This window comes from Dendrobates tinctorius, unplaced genomic scaffold (assembly GCF_039654945.1).
Source record: "Dendrobates tinctorius isolate UK_male_01 unplaced genomic scaffold, ASM3965494v1 ptg000231l, whole genome shotgun sequence".
Taxonomy (NCBI): Eukaryota; Metazoa; Chordata; class Amphibia; order Anura; family Dendrobatidae; genus Dendrobates; species Dendrobates tinctorius.
Window position 1 is genome coordinate 28,545,050 of NW_027361898.1, and position 23,100 is coordinate 28,568,149.

Sequence of the window (23,100 nt, forward strand, 5' to 3'; positions counted from 1 at the left end):
GTTCCATCTTACACGGTGACAAAGAGGAAGCTGCAGATGAAAGTGCTGGTTTGGCCCACCCGCCATCAGACACACCACCGTACTATCAGGGGCTCTGTGCCAGTGCTGTCGCCAACGAGTGGGCCCCCCCTGCTTGCTCAGGATCACAGCACTTGCAAAGTTGAAATACTGTGCAGTGAGATGGAAGATGGGGACGACGAGGAGTCCAGACAAGTACAGGGATTCCCTAGCGAGGAGACTTATTTGATTGTTTTCAATGTTGGGACAGCAATTTTTGGGGAGCACTATACTCTGGAGAATGATAGATGGGGCCCACCATACACTGGAACATTCCAAAGGTGGACATCAGACACTGGAGCAGCATTTACAGGGCCCATTATACACTAGAGCATTAGAAATGGGGCCCATTATGTTTGGAGCATTATTTGGGCCCATAAGACAGCGGAGCTTCATCCATGGGGACCAACATATACTGTAGCATTATGTGGAGCTCATCATATACTGTTTCAAACATTATATGGGACCAATGATTCTGTATGGAGAAATAGATGGGCCTCGTCATGAGATGTAAAAAGTGAAGTATTTTTCATTGTACTATACCGCTATTTCTCTGCCGTATCGGAGCATGATGAGTTGTGGTATGTGTTAAAGGGGCGCTCTTTCGCCCAGGGCACATGAAAACCTGCAGCCAGCCCTCCCCCCCACAACTTTAGCCAAATAACCCCCATTTTTCAGTGCGTAACTTGTATTATGAAGTTAATTAAGGTTGACAAGCTTAAGTAAGAAGAATTGATGCTTTTGGCATTCAAATGGGCACTGTAGGTGTGTTTCCTGTCCTCCTCTCACTGCCGACTTTTATTCCCCATTGACTTACATTGGGTTTCGTGTTTCGGGACGACCCCGACTTTTCCCTATAATCGGACGATCTTGCTCGACCCGACTTTTGGAAAAGTCGGGTTTCACGAAACGAAACTCGACCCTAAAAAACCAAAAGTCGCTCAACTCTAGTGGTCAATACAGAGGACTAGCGCATGAATTATTCCTTCCAAAGACCATACTAAGGACCAAGGAGCACTCATTACGGGTGGAAGAAAGGCGAATCCGGCAGCTAAATAGGAAAGGGTTCTTTACAGTTAGAGCAGTCAGAATGTGGAATGCCCGACCAGAAGAGGTAGTAATGGCAGACAGTATAAGAGGTTGAACTTGGTAGACCAAGTCATTTTTCAACCTATGTAACTATGTAACTGCATGGGCTGTTCAAGTTCTGTAGAAATCTCCTTTAGGACATGTGAAAAGCTGTGTGTGAGTAATTCTATTGGGAAATGATGGCTCAGAATAGATCAGTATAAGAGCTCTAACACATAACTGCCTTGTATATTTGCAGGAGCAGAGGCAGGTGGAAGACCCCACTCGGGAAGTGAAGAAGGTTCGGAAAGCACGAAACCGGAGGCTGGAATGGAACATGATGGCATATGATAAGGAGTTCAGGCCAGATAACAGGTTCTCACCATCTCCATATCATGTGACTTCATCCGAGGGATCACTGTCCCCTGATAATAGGCAGGTTCCACGCACAATATGTCCATATTGAAATATCTTTAGGCTGGGAAACAGATGGAAGTTTTATATTTGTGGGTTGGTTGGAGGGAATTATACTGTCAGCATGATTTTCTAAAATATGTAAGCGATTGTGCACCAAATACTGTACATGCATATGTTCTAGTCCTTCTTACGTACAAAATAGAGATGTTGCTGTTGTACTTGCTAATATTCCAGACAACAAGCTGCACAATGACTGCACCCCTCATCCTGGGTGGGATGTCCGCACCATTAGCTGTAATAGACTGTATGTACTTCCACCTCTCACAGTCGTCTTTTCTCACATTTGTAACTGCAGGTCGTATGCTTCAGATCTCGATCACTCGTACCCTGCCAGCCCCAATCACCCCACTCAGCAGATCCTAGCTGCCGTCCCTCACTTGACCCCAGAGAACAAAGAGATCATCCTAATGGCCAGTCAAGCACAAGAACATGGCTACCGTTCGTCTGCTCCGGGTAGCAGACAGAACAGTCTGAACAGAGCCCAGCAGGCTCATGCACCACAGCCACCAGAGGCTATTCTCAATGGCCCACGACCTCAGGTCCTAAAGGATTATGGGTAAGTGACACATTGGATTATGTCTAAAGTGAGCCAAGAGACAATTTATTTCTATCAACAATTTCAGCATTAGAAATCTCAGCAAATGTTTCCAAAGAGCTCTGTGCAAAGTTCAAGACGCAGTGGTGCTGTCTCCAGCCATGTCCTAAATCTGTGCATAGACTTAAAGGGAATCTTTCAGCAGGTTTTTGCTATATAATCTGAGGGCAGCATAGTGTAGCAGCTGAGACAGATTTCAGTGATGTATCACTTATTTGGCTGTGTGCTCTTCTTTCAATACAATAAGTGTTTTATCAGTAAGAGTAAGGCTGTGTGCCCACGATGCGTTTTGTTAAGCGTTTCCGCAGCGTTTGAGCCGGATCAGACGCTGCAGAAATGCTTAAAAGATGCATCAAATTAATTAGCATGCGTTTTTGGCTTTTTGTGCCAATGCATGCGTTTTTAACCGCTCAGGAATCGCTTAGCGGCTAAAAACGCAGCATGCTCATTAATTCCCGCATTGCTCAGCATTTTTAGCCATCCCCAATGTTCCCAGAAATCGCGTGTCAAAAAACGCGTCAAAAACACGTCAAAAATCGCGCAAAAAACGCATGGAAAAAGACGCGCGTTTTCTGGGAAAGGGGATCCTTTTCCTGAGCGTTTATAAACGCTAGCAAGGTACATAGTAAGCTGTGGTGTGGGTGGAGTTAGCTTTATGAGCCCACGTAGCGATTTTTAAGCGTTTTTGCCACGATTTTCGGCGCTAAAACGCTGCGAAAACATTTAAAAATCATGTACAGAACGCACCCCATGCATTCCTATGGCATTCCGCACATGCTGTGCTAATGCTGCGCTTTTTTCCGTGGCGGAATCGCATCGCAGAAAAAATCGCAGCATGCTCATTCTTTTGTGCGGAATCGCAAAGAAGGAATGCATGAGAATCGCTTACTTCCCGCATGTGGCTATGCCCACCATGCGGGAAGTTAAGCGTCTCATGTGCGGTTGGTACCCACGGTGTGGAGGAGAGGAGACTGTCCTCCAGGCCCCTGGTACCATACCCCTGTAAAAAAAAGAATAAAAAATAAAAAATCGGGGTATATTTACCTTCCGACGTCCCGCGCTGCATTCCCGGCCTAAGCATTCCCAGTAATGCCTTGTGGCAAGGTCCTGTAATGACGCGGTCTCGTGAGATCGCTATAGCAACGCGAGACTACGTCATCACAGGTCTCGCAAGGCATTACTGGGAACGCTGAGGCCCGGGAATGCAGCGCGGGACGCCGGAAGGTAAATATACCCCGATTTTTTTATTTTCTTTAGCATTTTAACATCCTATCTTTTACTATTGATGCCGCATAGGCAGCCTCAATAGTAAAAACCTGGTCACACTTGTCAAACACTATGTTTGACGAGTGTGACCAACCTGTCAATCACTTTCCAAGTGATGCTTCAAATCACTTGGAAAGTGCTTGAATATAGCACGCGAAAATCGCAGCAAAATCGCGGACATAATCGCGGTAAAATCGCGGTGAAATCGCGCGGGAAAAAAACGCGCGATTTCTGGGAAGGAGTCCGGTTTTTAGTGAGCGTTTTAAAACGCTACGTGTGCACATAGCCTTAAAGTGTTTTTTATCATTGCCGGACAAGCTCCCTTGTACCTTCTGGTCCAAACACGCCCCTAGCTTTGATTAGCAGCTTACTGTCAGTATACAAGGTACATAGTAAGCTGTGGTGTGGGTGGAGTTAGCTTTATGAGCCCTGCTACATCTACAGCAGAGAAAACTTTGATTGTATCACAACTATTGCAGTCAGTAAACTAAGTGACACATTGCAGTCTCTTTTCCTACATTATGCTGCTCCCAAATGAGGAGCAAAAACCTGGTGACAGATTCCCTTTAAAGGGTAACCATCATTTTAATTTTAATTCATAAATCAATAATATGCATAAAAATAAGAAACTGTGTAATATATCTTATCGGAGTAATCTGCTTCTTTCTCCTACTGGACTGATCACTCAAAATGTTCAATTCATGGATTAAAGTCTATGTTCTGTGAATAGAGACTTTCCCATTACTGAGGTAAGAGATGGCATTTGGTGATTTTAAAATTCTATGGAAGGAGGAGGAGCTGGAGGAAGATACAGACATTCTGCTTGAATTTCTCCTGGAATGATAGTTCCAGTTCTCCATAGAACTTTATGAGGACCAACTGCCATCTACTATCCAGGTAATGGGAAAGTCTGTATTCACTGGAGTCAGGTTTTAACCCTTGAATTGAGAACTTTGAGAATGAAAGCTCAGTCCAGGAGGAGAAAGAAGTGGATTTTTCTTATAATATATATTACAAAGTTTCTTATTGTCATGTGCACTATTGATTTATTCGAAAAAATAAAATAAAATAATGGTTACCCTTTAAATGTACAGGATCCGTTCTCACGACTGCACAAATAGGGCATATTTGGGAACTGTACAACTTCCTAAATATATGGGACGTATCTCAGATACTTATACTCCGGTTTGCATGTGTGTTTAAATATATATGTTTTATATCTATAAATGCACATGGATTAATGTAGAAAGACTTCAGCACCTTGGAGAGTTCACAACTTGTTTCTAGGCAAACCAGCGATGGCGGTAAGTGTTAAATCCCAGACCTGGCACCAGATGCCATTCACACTGATTGCCAAGAAGCATTTAGCTAACTTCTGTGACAGATGTAGAAATATCAGCGTGATTAAGCTGTGGACTGTGGGAGAGGACTGGCGCACAACTCTTGGACTGCATCCATCTCATTCTGTGTAATATTTCATAGACTGTCAGAGGTTGTCAGTGTGCAGCTCTCTAAATAAATCACCTTTATTCCAAAAGCAGAAATCACTGTGACTGGGCATGTATCTAAATTATTAGGCAGTCATTTGTCTTATGTATTCCTTCTACTTACACAATCTTTCAGGAAGACTTTTAACGTCAGGGATTACTATTGGGAATGCTAACGAAAGCAAAGCTACACTTACCGGAAGAATCTGGACAAAAGTGATATATTGTTTTATGCCTAGTAATTTTATTTTGGGTGTAATAATAATACAGAATGATCGTTTTCTGTCATAGAGCACTTCCAGTTCTTGGCTCAGTATCTGCAGGGTTTTCCCTGGGGATTTGCATCCTATGAAATCTTTGCAGCAAACAGTCATCACATAAGTGAACAGTCTGGGCAATATAAGTGGCGTGACATATGTAAATGCTCTTTGAAAGAATTTCTATTCTGTTTTGGGAATATTCCAAGATGAAGTGCGTGCAGGGTATAAAATTGTAATTTTTGGGAGGCAGGCAATATTCCGATTCCTGCAAGTACTGTATGTCAAATGATCCACTTATTTCAGTTATTTTCTTCTGGATACATACTTTCAAGATTAAGTTGTCATATTATTAGATTTTATTTATTTATTTTACTCACTTATATAGCGCCATTAATTCCACAGCACTTTACAGACATCATCGCTGCCCCCATTGGGGCTTCCAATCTAAATTCCATATCACTATGTCTTTGGAATGCGAGTAGAAACCAGAGGAACATACAAACTGTCTGCCAGATGTTGTTCTTGGTGGGATTTGAACCCAGGACCCCAGGGCTGTAAAGGAACAGTGTTAACCACTAAGCCACCGTGCTGCCCAAAATCATATTCATATTGTGCTACTTAAAATCATTTCCTATTATCCACGACTTACACAGAAAGAAGAAGGCCATACTGACTTTACACTGACATATATACTTACATGTAAAAATGACTTCAAATTCCAAATGTTATGATTTATTTATTAGATGTTTTTCTAGCTCTCATCAATAATTTGTGACATCCCAAGCAGATATTTCCATCAACACTAAATGCATTTATTAAATCTAGGCTTGATACATACATAATTATGAAGTTCACTGGTAAAATTGAAAAGGAACCTGTACGCAGGTTGAATTCTGTATCTTACTTTAGTTTACGATATTGCATACTGGTTGGCAGGCATCTGGTCCTGCGTGGGATACATCCAGGGAAGTGGCTTTCCTAAATCAGAGATAAATATAATAAGTACTTCACTTCTTCCCAGGACATAACCTTATGCTGCATGTATATTTAATACATTTAGGGGGTGTGAGCAGCTTGCATATTTTTATCCTTTACGTACAGGTCCAATTAACACAGAACATAAATAGATATAGTATATTATTTTCTATGACCTAAGATCATTTGTAGAACGGACACATTTGTTTAAATCGTTTGTCAATCCTTTTTTTTTTCTTAAATAATGCTTTTAGTACATTTAAGTGTATATTATTCCAAAACCAAATCCAGTCCATAACCTTCTACCGTTATTCACTCAAATTAAGATTAATGTGTTTTGTTTTTTCATTTCAGTGGCCAACAAGGTCCTATGACTGAATATTTTGTGCCTCCTGCACCTCCACCACCTCCTCCAGTTATTCCTTCTGCACAAACAGCTTTTGACAGCCCAATTTCAGCGCCTACTCCTGTAGCCCCCAATGTTGCTGCCGCCATGACTTCGTATGTCCCTGCCCCACCTCCTGCTCCTCCCTGTCCATACCCTGGCTCTCCTCCACAAATTGGTTCTTTGGGACCACCTGTAGCACCTCCACCACCGCCTCCAGGCCCTCTTACTCTTACAGCTTCACCTGTTCATTCAGCTTCCCCTCCCACTGTCACTGTGGAACCAAGGAAACCTCAGATTCCACTCATTCCCATGAGTGATGCTAGGAGTGACCTTCTAGCTGCAATCCGCAGAGGTAAGTGTTTTCTCTTGTCATCTCCTCCCCTCCACATAAAATGTGTTAAATTATAGCTTCCAAAAGTTACTAATGGTATATTACCATACTTATGGAAATACTGGAAAGTCATTGCTGCTTGAAAGCAAAATTTTTAGGAGACATTTGAGAATGAATTCCATTTTACAATAGTCTACAATAATCATTTTACAATAGTCTAAGCTCAAAATTTGCCTAGTGGTCCTAAAATAATATACTGTCACTAAGTAATAAATGTATGTAAAAAATAAGTAGATTCTCCAGCAAAACATCTGGAATGGTAGCACATAGCAGACAGACTAGAGAAGGATGAAGCCACGACCTACGTTTTGACATTTAGCCTTAATCATGGTCATGACCATGTGCTACCATTCCTGATTTTAATGTATTTGTGAAATAAACTTTCAGTTTTTACTTACCTGAGGATGTTTTGCTGGAGTATCTATTTTTTTTATAATTATTAAATCGGTATTCACAACGTTGAAACTTATCCCCTGTCCATGGAATAGGTCTGAGTGCTGAAAAGCCCTGCATGAATGGTGTGGTGGTCGATCAAGCGCACTGCCAATCATTCATTCTCAATGGTACTGCCTGAGATAGCCGAGCACCGGCCGCCGCCGGTCTTCTGTGTTTCCATAAGAATGAGAGGAGCTGTCGTACACATGATTGACCTCTGCTCCAGGTACAACCCTGATTCTTTGGATTGGTGTGAGCCCCAGCGGTCGAATTTTTGAGCGATCAGGAGGTTATGTATAAGGATAACATCCAAATTTCCAAACTTGGAGTTTCTATAAAATTAGAAATAAATAAATATAAAATTAGAGCTCAGGTTGACTGGTGATTATTGATATGTGTATTGACACTGCATGTGTTAAACATTAGATGTGCATTGAACAATTAGTAATAGATCTGTAGTAGGGTGCCTGTTTTTTTGTCTAGTTTTGTATGTTTTGCGCCTTGTTTTGTTTACAACCAATTTATTATCCTATTTGCACCATTTTTTAAGTCTATTTCAAATTCGCTTGCCTGTTTTTTGTTTTCCATTTCGTGGCTTGCTGATTCCAGATGGTTTCACCTGATTCATAATTAGCGGCTTATTAAAAAGTTGCAAAATTCGGCGCAAGTTTGCAAACGTACCCGGGGTGGTAGCCGTAGTCGTGTGTCATGTGTCCAACAGACACCGCGGCATGTTACAGAGAAATGAGTGTTGTGGGTGTGCATGTGTGACATTATTTTTGCATCTGTTACCTCCGCTGTCCCTTCTGTTACACTTAGTGCAGAATCACCCAATTTGACTCTTTCAATCATGAGGTCAGGCCAGTTCTTGCAAACAATGTGCATTTTATGCACAGCTAAAAAGGAGAACAGGGGATAACGGATTATGCATTCTCCTTTGCCTTCTTCCATACAATACATTGGCTCCTTTCCTAGAGTTATAGTTTGCATTTTGTTCCTGGCAACAGGTACCACAGGGGCATGGGGAGTAGTTGGAATTACCTGCATTTTCCTAGGGGTAGGGTCATACGGGTCCTGATATGTTGCTATGACCTTGATTCCCTAAGTCTTTGCCTATATAAGTTCCAGGGGCCGCTTGTAGAGATGATGCTCCCTGCTTCAGTACCCACAGCAGGGAACTACTTTTCCCAAGGTCCCCTTCTTGCTCTTGCTGGACAGTACGTTTTCTGGATTTATAAGCTTTCCTCTTGCATGGGTCCCCACTTCCCTGTGATGTCCTGCCATCTCTGTAACTATTTTTTTTCCATGCAGAGCACTGTAGTTCCACCAATGGTAAACCTGTCTTCTTCATTTCACCTCCTCTCCAACACTGACTACTTACTTCCTATATCTCTAAAATGTTTCCACTGGTTCCCCTATAGGGCCGCCTTTTCCACCTCCCCTCCAGGGGCCGGCCTTGCAATTAGCACTGCAGGAACCTGATACAAACAATGGCCATAGTGATAAATACATTTTTATATTATGTACAAATATAATAACACACAAAATAACTCTTAGTACACGCTTGGCACAATGTCTTCATGAGGGGGACAGGACTTCTTGTCAACCCTCTTACAACTTCACTCTAGACTCACTCCCCCGGTGTGTTTTTTAGTATACCAGTATTTCTGGTATATTTGCAACATATTGCAAAACATCCGAATTTTGACATCAAAAAGTTGCAAAAACAGTTTAAGACTGAAACATTTTTTACTTTGTGGCAAATTCATGAATTGTATACAACATTTTGAAAAATTTGGATAGAGTAACTGGAGAGACAAAAAAGTGCAAAAATCTTATCTGGTAACCAAGTGGTATAGAAAATTATAGTTGTGTTCACCTGGTAGGGTTGTAACAGTCACATCTTCTGTAGAAGCATGTAAAGGCTGCTGCAGAACCACCAATGAGATGAAATGCAATAAGTGAGGAATATGGTGGTTCAGAATCTGAGCTGCTGAAGATCCAGAAGTATGATCACACACAAAGGTGAAGCATGGATTCAGATAATTTCGTCGCATGTTTCAAGGTCTCTAGACACTTCTTCATCAGGACAAAACCATAATAATATAACAACACATTATTATTGTGGTTTTGTCCTGACGAAGAGATGTGTAAACCTTGAAACATGTTGACGAAATAAACCACATTCATGCTTCACCTTTGTGTGTGATCATACTTCTGGACCTTCGGCAGCGCGCATTCTGAACCACCATATTCCTCATCTACTGCATTTTGAATAATTTGGTACCAAAAAACAACTGATACCATAAAAAAACTGGAAAGTGACATAAAAGAAAAAATGCAAATGATGAATCTGGGCCTACGTCTTCCACGTTGTACCAACTTTGATAAATCTCATTAACTGTTCAGGAGTGTTGGTTTAATAATTCTGTGTTATCTGTTACCACCTATATTATTGATAAAGGCTGTTTGTTACATTTGATTGTTGTTTAGGTATCCAACTTCGGAAAGTTCAAGAACAAAGAGAACAGGAGGCAAAGAAGGAGCCAGTTGGCAATGACGTAGCCACGATCTTGTCCCGCAGGATTGCTGTGGAATACAGTGAGTCTGATGATGACTCAGAATTGGAAGAGAATGAATGGTCTGATTAAAGAATTGGAGTGTTTCTTATATTATCCATCCCAACTCTCACATAACTTCCTCATTGGATACAAAATGGACACAAAACGTGTTATACAGTTGTGCAGCCGCCAATATCACCGAGCTCTGTTCATGTTTGTGTAAATTTACATGGTTGAGAATCTCCACTTGTGCAGATAAGTTAATTTCATGGTTTTATGTAAAAAGTTAGCCAACTTCTGTATTCTGCTTTTGCTATAGGCCATAGTACACTACAGTGTACAGAAATATGTGGCACTCAGTCAGGGGACACTTGTGCTGCACAATTTTTTTTGTCCTTTCTGTGTATTTTGCTGTATGTGACAACAGAAGAGACAAGCAACAACGTCATCTTATATTAAAGCACAACACTGCGTGCCATAATATAGTATCTGACAGCACTAATCTCGCTAAAGGGTTTATGGCTTAAGAAAACGGTGCCACTAAAATCCGAGTGACTCTGATGAGCTACCAAACCCGTACAGCTCAAAATAGTAGTATATTTCATGTGTCCGCTGCTGCTCCATTCTGGGGGCTCGGATTGGCAGTTTCATATTCAGTTTTTAAAAATTTAAAACGATTCATATATTTTTTTAACATGCTGCTCTTAACTGCCTTAATAAATAGCCTCTTTAAAAGCTAGCACTTATTGTAAGACGCTTGTCTTATGCATTCAGGTTTTCCCATTTCTTTTACTTAAATGAAGTCGATCACTAGTTCTTTGGATTAAAATTTCTTTTAAATCCGTCATCAAAGCTTTAGTAGACATAGTTGTTCCCTTTGAAAAGAACGGAAAGGAAGATCATCAGATCTGAAATCTTAAGGCCTCATGGACATGTTCGTTTTATGGCGCAGTTTTGTATGGATCTGCCATTGGGAGCATATACAGTATAGGTACATTGAATCGGCACAAACCTCCACACAAAAAACAATTGTCATGTAAAAAGCAATTCTCTCCTAGAACCATTGCTTCTAGGGAATAAAATAGAAGATGCTCTCCCATTATATTTTTATGCCCAAAACCTGTGGAGCCTGTGTAAATGTGTGTGTACTACAGTGTAAGTGTGCAATGTGTGTAGTACAGTGTTAGTGTGTAATATGTGTAGTACAGTGTAAGTGTGTTAATATACTTACCGATTGCCACCTTCTCTTGTTTTCAGCGCTGCTCTGGTCCTCTTCTCATGCCGCGTGACTGAAATTCCAACTTGATGGCTAACACTAGGTTTTTGTGTGGGCTGGAAGTCGCTCATACTATGTAAGTCTATGGAGTATCAGACAGAAGACATTGTTAAAGCGATTTTTGGTTCACACCTAAACCCCAGTGTGATCCACAGAGATGAAATTTCAGTCACATGAGTGAGAAGAGGACAAGAGTGGAGCTGAAAACCGGGGAAGACGGTGATTAGTAAGTATATTAATGCACTTACACTACATTATATATATTAATTCACTTATACTACATTACATACTGTATATTAATGCACTTACATTACATTACACACACCTTTACACGTGTTTAGGCCGTAAAACACTTTTAGCATCCCGCACAGTCCCTGTGGCTTCATTGTATAGAGTCACATAGAGATCAATGTGTGACCACTTTTTCCTGCTCTGCACTGTGAACTATTAATGTGTAACAGTCTATGGTGTATTGGGCTGTCTCCTGAAAGATGATGTCTGATTTTGGATTACTGATCCTTTTGTTTTTTAATAGATAAGCCACTGCCAAAGATGTCTGGCAGCAGCTTTGTTATAGAGAACGCAGGAGAGCTTGGTCATCTGAGTGCACCTGTGTATGGGAGAGTTGGGCTAGATAGTTGCTGGCCAAACCATAATTCAGCCGACAGATATCTAAAGTGTATGGGGGCTAATGCAATGTGATGATTCACAGCTATGGAGCTTTGGTAGGACATATTACAGACTCCATAATATAAATGGAACTTGTCCTATGACATAAACTTTCCAGAACCTTATTTAGACACATGCCTTCTACTTTATGAATCTTCAAATCTTAGTTTTAGCCCTAATGCACACAAGGTATTATGCATACGCCACACATTTTGAGCTAAGGATGGGAATGGCTATTCCTGAAAACTTTCACCATTGGGAATATATACACAGCTTATCCACAGGGCTGTAAAACACTTGTAAACACGAGTGCAAGCATTGCCCTGATTTACAGATCGTGCTTGAATGTAGCAGCTATGTACAGTCTACTTGGATTACACATATTATATGATGTTCATAATAATATTATATATGTAGAAAAGCTCAATTTAGCTATGAGCCCATTACTCTAATCAGTACAACTGAATTGTCCTACTTTGCTAATTCTCTCTTGTTTTCCCATATGGCAAGTGGGCAATGCTGTACCCCATCATGAGAGAACTAAAATACATAGTATACCCTAATAAATGTTCCAGCTCATTTTACATTTATTGCATTTTTGCTTTTACAAATACAATGTTTTTTTTGTTATTGCCTGCTTACCTATTGGTCTTTGGCAATGGGGAACAGTTAAGTCTATTTTACCTATGGGTCTATGTGTCTAGGTATTTCTAGGGTGGTGGAGAGCTTAATGTCTGCTTCCCTGATGGTTTGAGTGCAGAGGGAGGTCTAATGTCTGCTTTCCTGGTAGTTTGGGTGCAGAGAAAGATGTAATGTCTGCTTCCCTGGTAGTTTGGGTGCAGAGGAAGGTGTAATGTTTGCTTCCCTGGTAGTTTGGGTGGAGAGGAAGGTGTAATGTCTGCTTCCCTGGTAGTTTGGGTGGAGAGGAAGGTGTAATGTCTGCTTCCCTGGTAGTTTGGGTGGAGAGGAAGGTGTAATGTCTGCTTCCCTGGTTGTTTGGGTGGAGAGGAAGGTGTAATGTCTGCTTCCCTGGTAGTTTGGGTGGAGAGGAAGGTGTAATGTCTGCTTCCCTGGTAGTTTGGGTGGAGAGGAAGGTGTAATGTCTGCTTCCCTGGTTGTTTGGGTGGAGAGGAAGGTGTAATGTCTGCTTCCCTGGTAGTTTGGGTGGAGAGGAAGGTGTAATGTCTGCTTCCCTGGTAGTTTGGGTGGAGAGGAAGGTGTAATGTCTGCTTCCCTGGTAGTTTGGGTGGAGAGGAAGGTGTAATGTCTGCTTCCCTGGTAGTTTGGGTGGAGAGGAAGGTGTAATGTCTGCTTCCCTGGTAGTTTGGGTGGAGAGGAAGGTGTAATGTCTGCTTCCCTGGTTGTTTGGGTGGAGAGGAAGGTGTAATGTCTGCTTCCCTGGTAGTTTGGGTGGAGAGGAAGGTGTAATGTCTGCTTCCCTGGTAGTTTGGGTGGAGAGGAAGGTGTAATGTCTGCTTCCCTGGTAGTTTGGGTGGAGAGGAAGGTGTAATGTCTGCTTCCCTGGTAGTTTGGGTGGAGAGGAAGGTGTAATGTCTGCTTCCCTGGTAGTTTGGGTGGAGAGGAAGGTGTAATGTCTGCTTCCCTGGTAGTTTGGGTGGAGAGGAAGGTGTAATGTCTGCTTCCCTGGTAGTTTGGGTGGAGAGGAAGGTGTAATGTCTGCTTCCCTGGTAGTTTGGGTGCAGAGGAAGGTGTAATGTTTGCTTCCCTGGTAGTTTGGGTGGAGAGGAAGGTGTAATGTCTGCTTCCCTGGTAGTTTGGGTGGAGAGGAAGGTGTAATGTCTGCTTCCCTGGTAGTTTGGGTGGAGAGGAAGGTGTAATGTCTGCTTCCCTGGTTGTTTGGGTGGAGAGGAAGGTGTAATGTCTGCTTCCCTGGTAGTTTGGGTGGAGAGGAAGGTGTAATGTCTGCTTCCCTGGTAGTTTGGGTGGAGAGGAAGGTGTAATGTCTGCTTCCCTGGTAGTTTGGGTGGAGAGGAAGGTGTAATGTCTGCTTCCCTGGTAGTTTGGGTGGAGAGGAAGGTGTAATGTCTGCTTCCCTGGTAGTTTGGGTGGAGAGGAAGGTGTAATGTCTGCTTCCCTGGTAGTTTGGGTGGAGAGGAAGGTGTAATGTCTGCTTCCCTGGTAGTTTGGGTGGAGAGGAAGGTGTAATGTCTGCTTCCCTGGTAGTTTGGGTGCAGAGGAAGGTGTAATGTCTGTTTCCCTGGTAGTTTGGGTGCAGAGGAATGTTTAATGACTGCTTCCCTGGATAAATTCTTACTTTGTCGGTAGCATGGGGTGGAGGAGAGGTAATTGCCAGCTTACCTGTGGTTTAGGGTAGTAGAAAAGTTAATACCTGCTTTTCTAGTGGTCTGGTTTAATGTAGAGGATAAAACTTTGTGTCTAGTATCTTGCTTACCTCTTCTGCATCTGGTCGTGGGTTTGTACCTCCCTACCAACTACTTCCATTAAGTAATGGCCCCAATGTGCATGAGTAAAGACCAAAAGTACAGAGAAACAGATTTATTCTAATCATTTATCATAAGGTTTATTCCACTGTGCCCCCAAGGGATTAAAAAGGGATACCTATTTACTTTTTATCCTTTATGGGTGTGGTAGGACATGTGTATAGGAATCTATGCCAGTATCCTGGTCATTTGGAGATGATATATGCAAATATTAATATAATTGTAAAAAAAATTACATGGGCCTTACATCCAAAACTCATACATTGATCTACTGCAGCTAAGCAAAAATTTACCAAACTGAACATGAGTTTCTTAGCTAACATTCTGTTCAGACGATACAATGTCCTTGGCCACGTCACAGCGGACCTCTTAACCTTAAAATGCAGCGGCGTGTGGTGACCAACGCTTACAGATTAACCTTCATTTTAATTTTTATTTCATAAGTCAATAGTACACATGAAAATAAGCAACTTTGGAATACATCTTGTCAGAGAAATCAACTTCTCTCCCTGCCAACATTGATCAGTCATTATCAAAATTCTCAATTCTGAGGTAAAATCTGTATTCAGTGAAGACTGGCTTTCTTATTTTCATGTGCACTATTGAATTTACGAAATAAAAATTAAAACAACGGTTTTCACTTTAAGTGATACCGCATGGGCAGCGGGAGCGACCAGGTGCCCACACAGCACCCAGGCTGCAAGGCTTAGTCCCCACAGCTCTAGGTCACACCGTCTCACAGACACTGCAACAATGGCCACCACACTACACCATCACCAGGTGTAAGGAGCTAAAAGACTCACCTTCTACATGTTCTCAGACAGAAAGCTGAGAGGAAAGATAGCCGCAACGCTCTTGGAGTTTCCTGCCAATTGAACGTTTATAAGCAAATAATCTCTTTCTCTTCCCACAGATATCTTGCTGTATAAGAATGACAACTATTGCTCAGTAATTGTAGCCATACATTTAGAGAGCCCATATAATATCCAAGTTTTATACCAGACTAAATTTACAAAACCAGCTATGTATTTCTGCCTCAACTTCCCGCAACGGAATGTGAATTGTGCGCGGCGCGCACTGACAGTGATCCTTGTGTGCCTTGTACACGCAGCCTTTATTAGTAATCAGACACTCCACATATTTCCTATATCACCCTCTTCAGAGACGGCATAGGCTTTTCTCCTCCTCCTCAAACAGTGGAGTTCTTCCAGTCTCCTAGGAAACAATATTTCAGCCGCAATATCAAAGCTTTTCCCTTGATTTCCCTTTGCATCTTGTTGTGGCATCAAACAACACAGCCCAATATAGCAGACACCCCGCCAGTTATTTTTATTTTCCTCATTCACATTAAATCCTCATTTTCTGCGTTGACAGCATTCTAATCGATGACCTGATGTTATCTTTATAACTACTGGAGGAATATTTACATTTCTATTTTTATTCTGTATAGTGTGATTTATAGTGATTTTCTTGTATTTGACAAATTGGGTTTAAGAAAAGCAAAATTAGAGTGGGACAGCCCATTACTGACTACCCTGAATGAAAGGTATTTAGACAAACAAGATAGGTGAGGGTTTTGGAAGATATTCTCATCACTGAAAAAAATAGCTTTCCCCTAAAACTGGATTCCTAGTACTGATTTGACTTGAGATTTGTATACTGTTGGACCCCAGTGATCTTACTTTTCACACAGAGTCAACTGACCTTTTCTGAATTACTGAATACCTCCTTAAAATGCGTTGATGCATTCTGTACTTTTTACTATTCATAATAATTGGTGGAGGATAAGAGTAGTAGTCTGTTCTATTGTGCTAGATTCAAGAAATCTGGAGGACGTGATGAGGGATTAGATCACGTTCGACATTGTGGTCCTCCTGATGAAGAAGTTGGTTCAATTTCAAAACGCGTTGAGAATAAACCGTATGACCTAATCCCTCATCACGTCCTCCGGATTTATTGAATCTAGGACAGCAGCACACACTACTACTCCTATCCTCCACCAGTTGTTCTACATGGAGGGATTTCCCAACCTGAGGGTACTGCAGCAGCTGTCACACCTTGATTCCTCAGTTGTGGGTTAAACAACCCCAACTGGTGAGCAATTCCTAGACCTCTCACCTGGACCAATTTCTGCACCAGATAAGACCCTACTGAACTTGGTGTCTCCCCATCTTTCCTCCTTTTACTATTCATGTAATTTCCAACCCTGTCTTAATTATCTAGTAGAGTTTATTGTTATCTTTTTTGGATAAGTTAATGACTGGTCTTTCAGTAAACACAGGCACCATTTCCTGAGAGGCAATGCCCTTACTCCCTAGTTTACGTCTTCGTTGTTTAGAAGACAGGAAGCTCATTCATAGGATCATGAGGCTCCAAGATTGGCAAAATAAAATACTGATAAGTGATAGACTTCTAGGTGTTTTGATCTTTTTCACTTAGCACTGATGTAAGCCAACCTTTTAGAAACTATGTTCCATATTTTGAATAATGCCTTCCTGCAACTAAGAGGAGATGTTCTAAGGACCCTAACCCAGAGTGTTAACTGCAACAGTAACCACCTATACATGAAGAGCGGCAGCAAATGAGCCCAGAGTAGTCAAACATACAGTAGATCATATAGATTTTTACCAACCATATCATTAGTTAAGTTCTTTAGAAAAAGACCTGCTGACTCAGTCTGTAATTTGGTTTCCCAAAAAATAGTAAAAAAAATAGTAAGTATGTAGTTCTGCAAAATCCTCTGCTTTCTAAAGACTTGTGTTTACAGATCCGATAAATGGGAAAACCAAATAAAACGTTCACTTCGTCATCTTCTTCATCCTGCTGACATATTTTCACATTTTTGGCAAATAGTAAAACTTCTAGAAGGGAGTGTAGATGTATGACGAGCCCTTATAATGTAACAGATGCCAGCTGTGATATGGAGTCGGAACATTTTGCAGGACAACTTTTTGCTGATGGTTTCCAATCAAGTGACTTTATTTTATCACCTACACCTGTCCTTGTAATAAATTCAGAAAGGGGTTGTCTAGAATGTCCGAGTCCTTTAAATGCAATGATTTTCATATGCCTCCAACTCACAACTTGATAGTAAAAGACATGAACTTTGCTGGACATTAAATACGCAGAATCAGTTCAAGCTCTTAATGTAAGCCATACTTTTTCTCAAAATGTCCAAATTATGCGATGATGTTTACCAACATTCTTCTTATGAGATTAGCTTTAGCCAAAACAGTGCATGCCTCCTGACTTGTATGTAAGGCATATTATAGTACAGCCGGTGAACCAGGACTTCTTTCCTAATGTACCGAACAATACTGCTGCACTTTTCTGTGTTACAATGCACATTTAATGTCATTTGGTCAATGAATTGTGTAACATTGCTACTCAATATGTATTTATTTGGTGAAATGATATTTTGAGATTTTAAAGACTTGAGATTATAGGTCCTAAATCTTTGCATATAATATGAAAAGTTTAATATTAGAGCAGCGGGGAATGGATCTGAATATGGTTGCATGTATACCTTTCTCAAATCCATGCAAAGTGTTTATATATATATATATATATATATATATATATATATATATATATATGAACAACGACAAAGCAAAGTCCAGCAATAACGTGAGCAATCCAGGATGCTGTTAAAAAATTTTTTCTTTTTATTCATAAATCCATTAAAATGCAATGGTCCAAGCAGTTCAAAACAGCAATAACGCAGGAAAGTCATGCAGATAGGACTACGCGTTTCAGCGGTAGAACCCGCCTTCTTCACGGTCCAGAATCTAATCTGCTTTCCAAACATGGAACCTTATATACATCCCACTCCCATCAGGGTAATTATAAACATGTGTGAGAGACTTAAAAACATGTGCTATAAAAGCAGATCAAACATATAAACTATCCACATATTGATCAGTATACAACATGCATAAAGATTATATGGAAAGAATTAAACATATTGGAGAAAAGTACATTAGGAATGTCCAATAACCTGACCATAAGATTTAAGGCCCTGTGCACACAGTGCAGACTCCGTGCAGTTCCGCAGCAGATTTGGCCCTATATATATATATTTATAAACAATTAAGAAAATGTCTATATTTTCCATAAGGAAATTCTGAAATCTGAATCATGAAAGAACATTTCTAAAATTAGATAAAAACATCTATAACTTTAAGTTTTAGTCTTATAACAATAACAAATTTTAGTGTACAACAATTCTGTTCAGCCATTTTCTACCTACACACATGGTCAAAATAGTTGGCACCCCTCGTTTAATGACAGAAAAACCAACAGTGCTTACAGAAATAACTTAAATCTGACAAAAGTTATAATAAATCAAAAATCTATGAAAATGAACAAATGAAAGTTAGACATTGCTTTTCAACCATCCTTCCACAGAATTTAAAAAAAAAATAAAGTCATGAAATAGGCCTGGATAGAAATGATGGTACCCCTGAAAATAATGTGACAAAAGGGACATGTTAAATCAAGGTGTGTCCACTAATTAGCATCACAGGTGTCTACAATCTTGGAATCAGTGAGTGGGCCTGTATAGAGGGCTACAGATACTCACTGTGCTGTTTGGTGACATGGTGTGCATCACACTCAACGTGGACTAGAGGAAGTGAAGGAAAGAGTTGTCTCAGGAAATTAGAAAGAAAATTATAGACAAACTTGTGAAAGGTAAAAGTTATAAGACCATCTCCAAGCAGCTTGATGTTCCTGTGACTACAGCTGCACATATTAATCAGAAATTTAAGCTCCATGGGACTGTAACCAACCTCCCTGGATGTGGCTACAGGAGGAAAATTGATGACAGTAACATGGTCATGTGAACAGAACAGGATGTCACAGTCTGGCAATCACTGGTTGCATGAGTGATGCGCTGGTCACTACTGCTGCCGCTGATTGGCCGTAGCACTCACATGTCTTTCTTTGCCAAAAGAGGAGGCAAAAACAGGGAATTGGCAGGTGAGTATGCATTATTTTTTTTGTTTTGAAACCAAGCTGAGCCTTTTATAGTATATACTGTGTGTGAATATATATACATTAAAGAGGTAGAGGTTTTCTTACCATAGACTATACAGTAACGTGTAAAAGTTTTGGCAACCATGGTCAAAATTACTGTTATTTTGAACAGTTAAGCAAGATGTAGATGAAATGATCTCTAAAAGAGCTGAAGTTAAAGATGACACATTTTCTTTGTATTTTAGGCAAAATATATATATATTTTCATCTTTTATATTTTAAAAATTACAAAGAAGAAAATGGGCTGATGCAAACGTTTGGGCACCATTGGAGATTTGTGTCATCAGATAACTTTGAGCAAGGTTTCAGACCTTAATTAGCCTGTTAGGGTTATGGCTTGTTCACTATAATCGTTAGGAAAGGCCAGGTGATGGAAATTTCCCAGCTTTATAAAAACCCAGCCTGCTCTAACCTAGTGCCAAGAACAGCAGCCATGGGTTCTTCTTAGCAGCTGCCTAGCACTCTGAAAATGAAAATAGTGGAGGCCCACAAAGCAGGAGAAGGCTATAAGAAGACAGCAAAGCATTTTTTAAGTTGCCCTTTCCTCAGTTCGAAATGTAATTAAGAAATAGCAGTTAACAGGAACAATGGAGGTCAAGATAACGTCTGGAAGACCAAGTAAAATTTCAGTGATAACTACTCGTAGAATTGCTAGAGATGCAAATCTGAACCCCCCGCTTGACTGCAAAAGACCTTCAGAAAGATTTAGCACACTTTGGAGTTGTGGTACATTCTTCTACTGTGCAGAGTAACCTGCACAAATATGGACTTCATGGCCGAGATGAAAACCTCTCCTGCTTCCTCACCATAAAATTCAGCATCAGATGAGGAAGCCACGCTCAGTGGCGATACGCGTGGGGTTCCTCTCTCCACACACCATGCTGTGACCGGGTATTTGTATCTCCACATCCACCTACAGGCTTACTTGCTGCCTTCTTCTTTTACCCCTAAACTACTTTTACTATATGCTATAGTCCTTATATTTAAAAATATAGCTCAACTGACCCCATTGTTTAGGACCTTTTGCATTTGCTCTATTGGGGTTATCTCAGTGCAGCTTTAGCCACTGGACTTGAATATTTTGTCTGTTTTGGGGGTAATTTACTTCATTTAGACTATTGGCTGATTGTCATTTGTTCAATGTTGTCTTATTTTTGATAAGTCTGGTGCACACAATGGAGATAGCTGCAAGGTACCTAACCGGTCCTTCAGATGTTATGGTTTATACCTTCAATGGTTTTTCAAATTGTTTTAAACATGTGGTCTGTACCTTGTTTGTGTGATCCTGTGTAATCATGCTTTAATAAAATGTATTGTTTCTAATATTTGAAATTTACTCATGGTGATCCTGGCCATTTTTTGTACACACTTCTTTTTCTTGAGTATTAACATTGCAGTATGCAAAAGAACATCTAAACAAGCCTGACTCTCTCTTTGGCAACAATGATCAAAGGTACAAAATTTCAGATAAAGAACTTCTCGCCACCATTAAGTATGGGGTTGAATCAATATTTCTTTGGGGTTATGTTGCAGCCAATGGAACGAGGAACATTTCACTGGTAGAAGGAAGAATGGATTCAATGAAATTTCAAGAAATTTTCAATGCAAACATGACACTATCTGTAAAAAAGCTGAAGTTGAAAAGAGAATGGCTTCTACAAATGGATAATGATCCTAAACACACGTCAAAATCCACAATAGACTACCTCAAAAGGCGCAAGCTGAAGATTTTACCATGGTCCTCACAGTTCTCTGATCTGAACCTCATTTACAATCTGTGGCTAGACCTCAAAATAGCAGAGCATGCAAGACGTCCTAGGAATCTCACAGAACTGGAAGAATTTGTGCAAGGAGGAATGGATGAAAATCCCTCAAGCAAGAATTGAAAGGCTCTTGTCTGGCTATAAAAAGCATTTAAAAACTGTGATACTTTTAACATGGGGTGCTACTTTGTACTAACCATGCAGGGTGCCCAAATTTTTCCATCAGCCCATTTTCCTTTTGGTAATTTTCAAAATGTAAAACATGAAAAAAAGAAAAAATAAATATATATACTGTATATACTCGTGTATAAGCGGAGTTTTCAGCCCCTTTTTTTGTGCTGAAAAAGACCCCCCTCGGCTTATACATGAGTCACGGTTCCTACTTACTTCTTCACCAATGCAGGCTGGAGGTCCCCGGTGTCTCCGGATCTTCTGCGCGCTCCCCTGCAGCCTCTTTCTGTGTCCCGGTGGTTGCTGACATGGTCAGCGTTGGCAGCAGGGCAAGTGCAGGTGTCCTGAGCAGACTGGGACACTGGCACGCTATGGGGGCCAGGTACCAGTGTTGCCACTGGATCAGGCCCCCGGCACTTGCTTTATTCACCTGTCCCCGTTCCACCGCCGCACTATGCTGTGTTCTGTGTCCTCTGGCTGTGACATTCAGGTCAGAGGGTGCAATGACGTGGTTAATGCGTGCCCCCTGCCTGAACAGTCACTGAAGAGAGCCAGAAGACACAGCGCGTGCAGCGGTGGAAAAGGGACAGGTGAATATAGCAACTGCTGGAGGCCTGAGGCAGCGGTGACACCGGCACCTGGCCCCCATAGCGCGCCGGTGTCCCCACCTGCTCAGGACACCGGCACCTGGCCCCCAGCAACAAGAGGTGAGTATGTCATTTTTTTTTTAATTGCAGCAGCAGCATTATAAATGAACAAGTTATGGGGCCATATCATTAACCTTTTATGCAGCGTTATATGGGGCATATTATTCTATGGAGCATCTTATGGGGTCATCATTAACCTTTTATGCAGCATTATATGGGGCATATTACTCTATGGAGCATCTTATGGGGCCATCATTAACCTTTTATGCAGCATTTTATGGGGCATAATATTCTATGGAGCATCTTAAGGGGCCATCATTAACCTTTTATGCAGCATTATATGGGGCATATTTTTGTATGGAGCATCTTATGGGGCCCATCATGAACTGTATGGAGCATTATATGGGGCTACTGATTCAATATGGATATTCAAAAACATTCAACCTACTGATGTCTTTATTAATTTTACTTTTATTGGTATCTATTTTTATTCTTGAAATTTACCAGTAGCTGCTGTATTTTACACCCTAGGCTTATACTCGAGTCAATAAGCTTTCCCAGCTTTTTGTGGCAAAATTAGGTGCGTCGGCTTATACTCGGGTGTATATATATATATATATATATATATATATATATATATATACATATATACATATACAGCTCTGGCAAAAATTAAGAGACCACTTTCAAATGTTCGGTTTGTCTGATTTTTCTCTTTATAGGTATATTTTTGAGTAAATGTAAATTGTTCTTTTAGTCTCAGACATGTCTCAGAATTTCCAGCAATAAATTTTGTTTTTTTTTCTGTAAAGGAGAAATGGTCGAAATAAAAAAAAAGCAAAACAGTGTTTTCAGGCCTCAAATAATGCAAAGAAAACAAGTTCATGATCATTTAGAAACAACAATACTAGTGTTTTAACTCAGGAAGAGTTCAGAAATCAATATTTTGTGGAATAACCATGATTTTTAATCATAGCTTTCATGCGCCTTGGCATGCTTTCCACCAGTCTTTTACACTGCAATTGAGTGACCTTATGCCACTCCTGGTACAAAAATTTAAGCAGTTCTTCTTTGTTTGATGGCTTGTGACTATCCATCATCCTCTTGATTACATT

The 23,100-nt window shown here is 40.7% G+C and overlaps 1 protein-coding gene across 2 annotated transcripts in view; it reads left to right on the forward strand.

The window, feature by feature from the left end:
* LOC141059973 (actin-binding protein WASF3-like) overlaps positions 1-13,089 on the forward strand; it is a 161,054-nt gene extending 147,965 nt beyond the window's left edge. Inside the window, exons 6-9 of one of the 2 annotated variants that reach the window (XM_073556214.1) lie at positions 1,385-1,560; positions 1,898-2,158; positions 6,540-6,925; positions 9,893-13,089. In XM_073556214.1, coding sequence (XP_073412315.1) covers positions 1,385-1,560; positions 1,898-2,158; positions 6,540-6,925; positions 9,893-10,050 — 981 coding nt within the window. In that variant the 3' untranslated portion in view covers positions 10,051-13,089. The remainder of the gene's footprint in view (positions 1-1,384; positions 1,561-1,897; positions 2,159-6,539; positions 6,926-9,892) is intronic. The other variant, XM_073556215.1, reaches the window with a different exon arrangement.
* Positions 13,090-23,100: the final 10,011 nt, after the last annotated feature.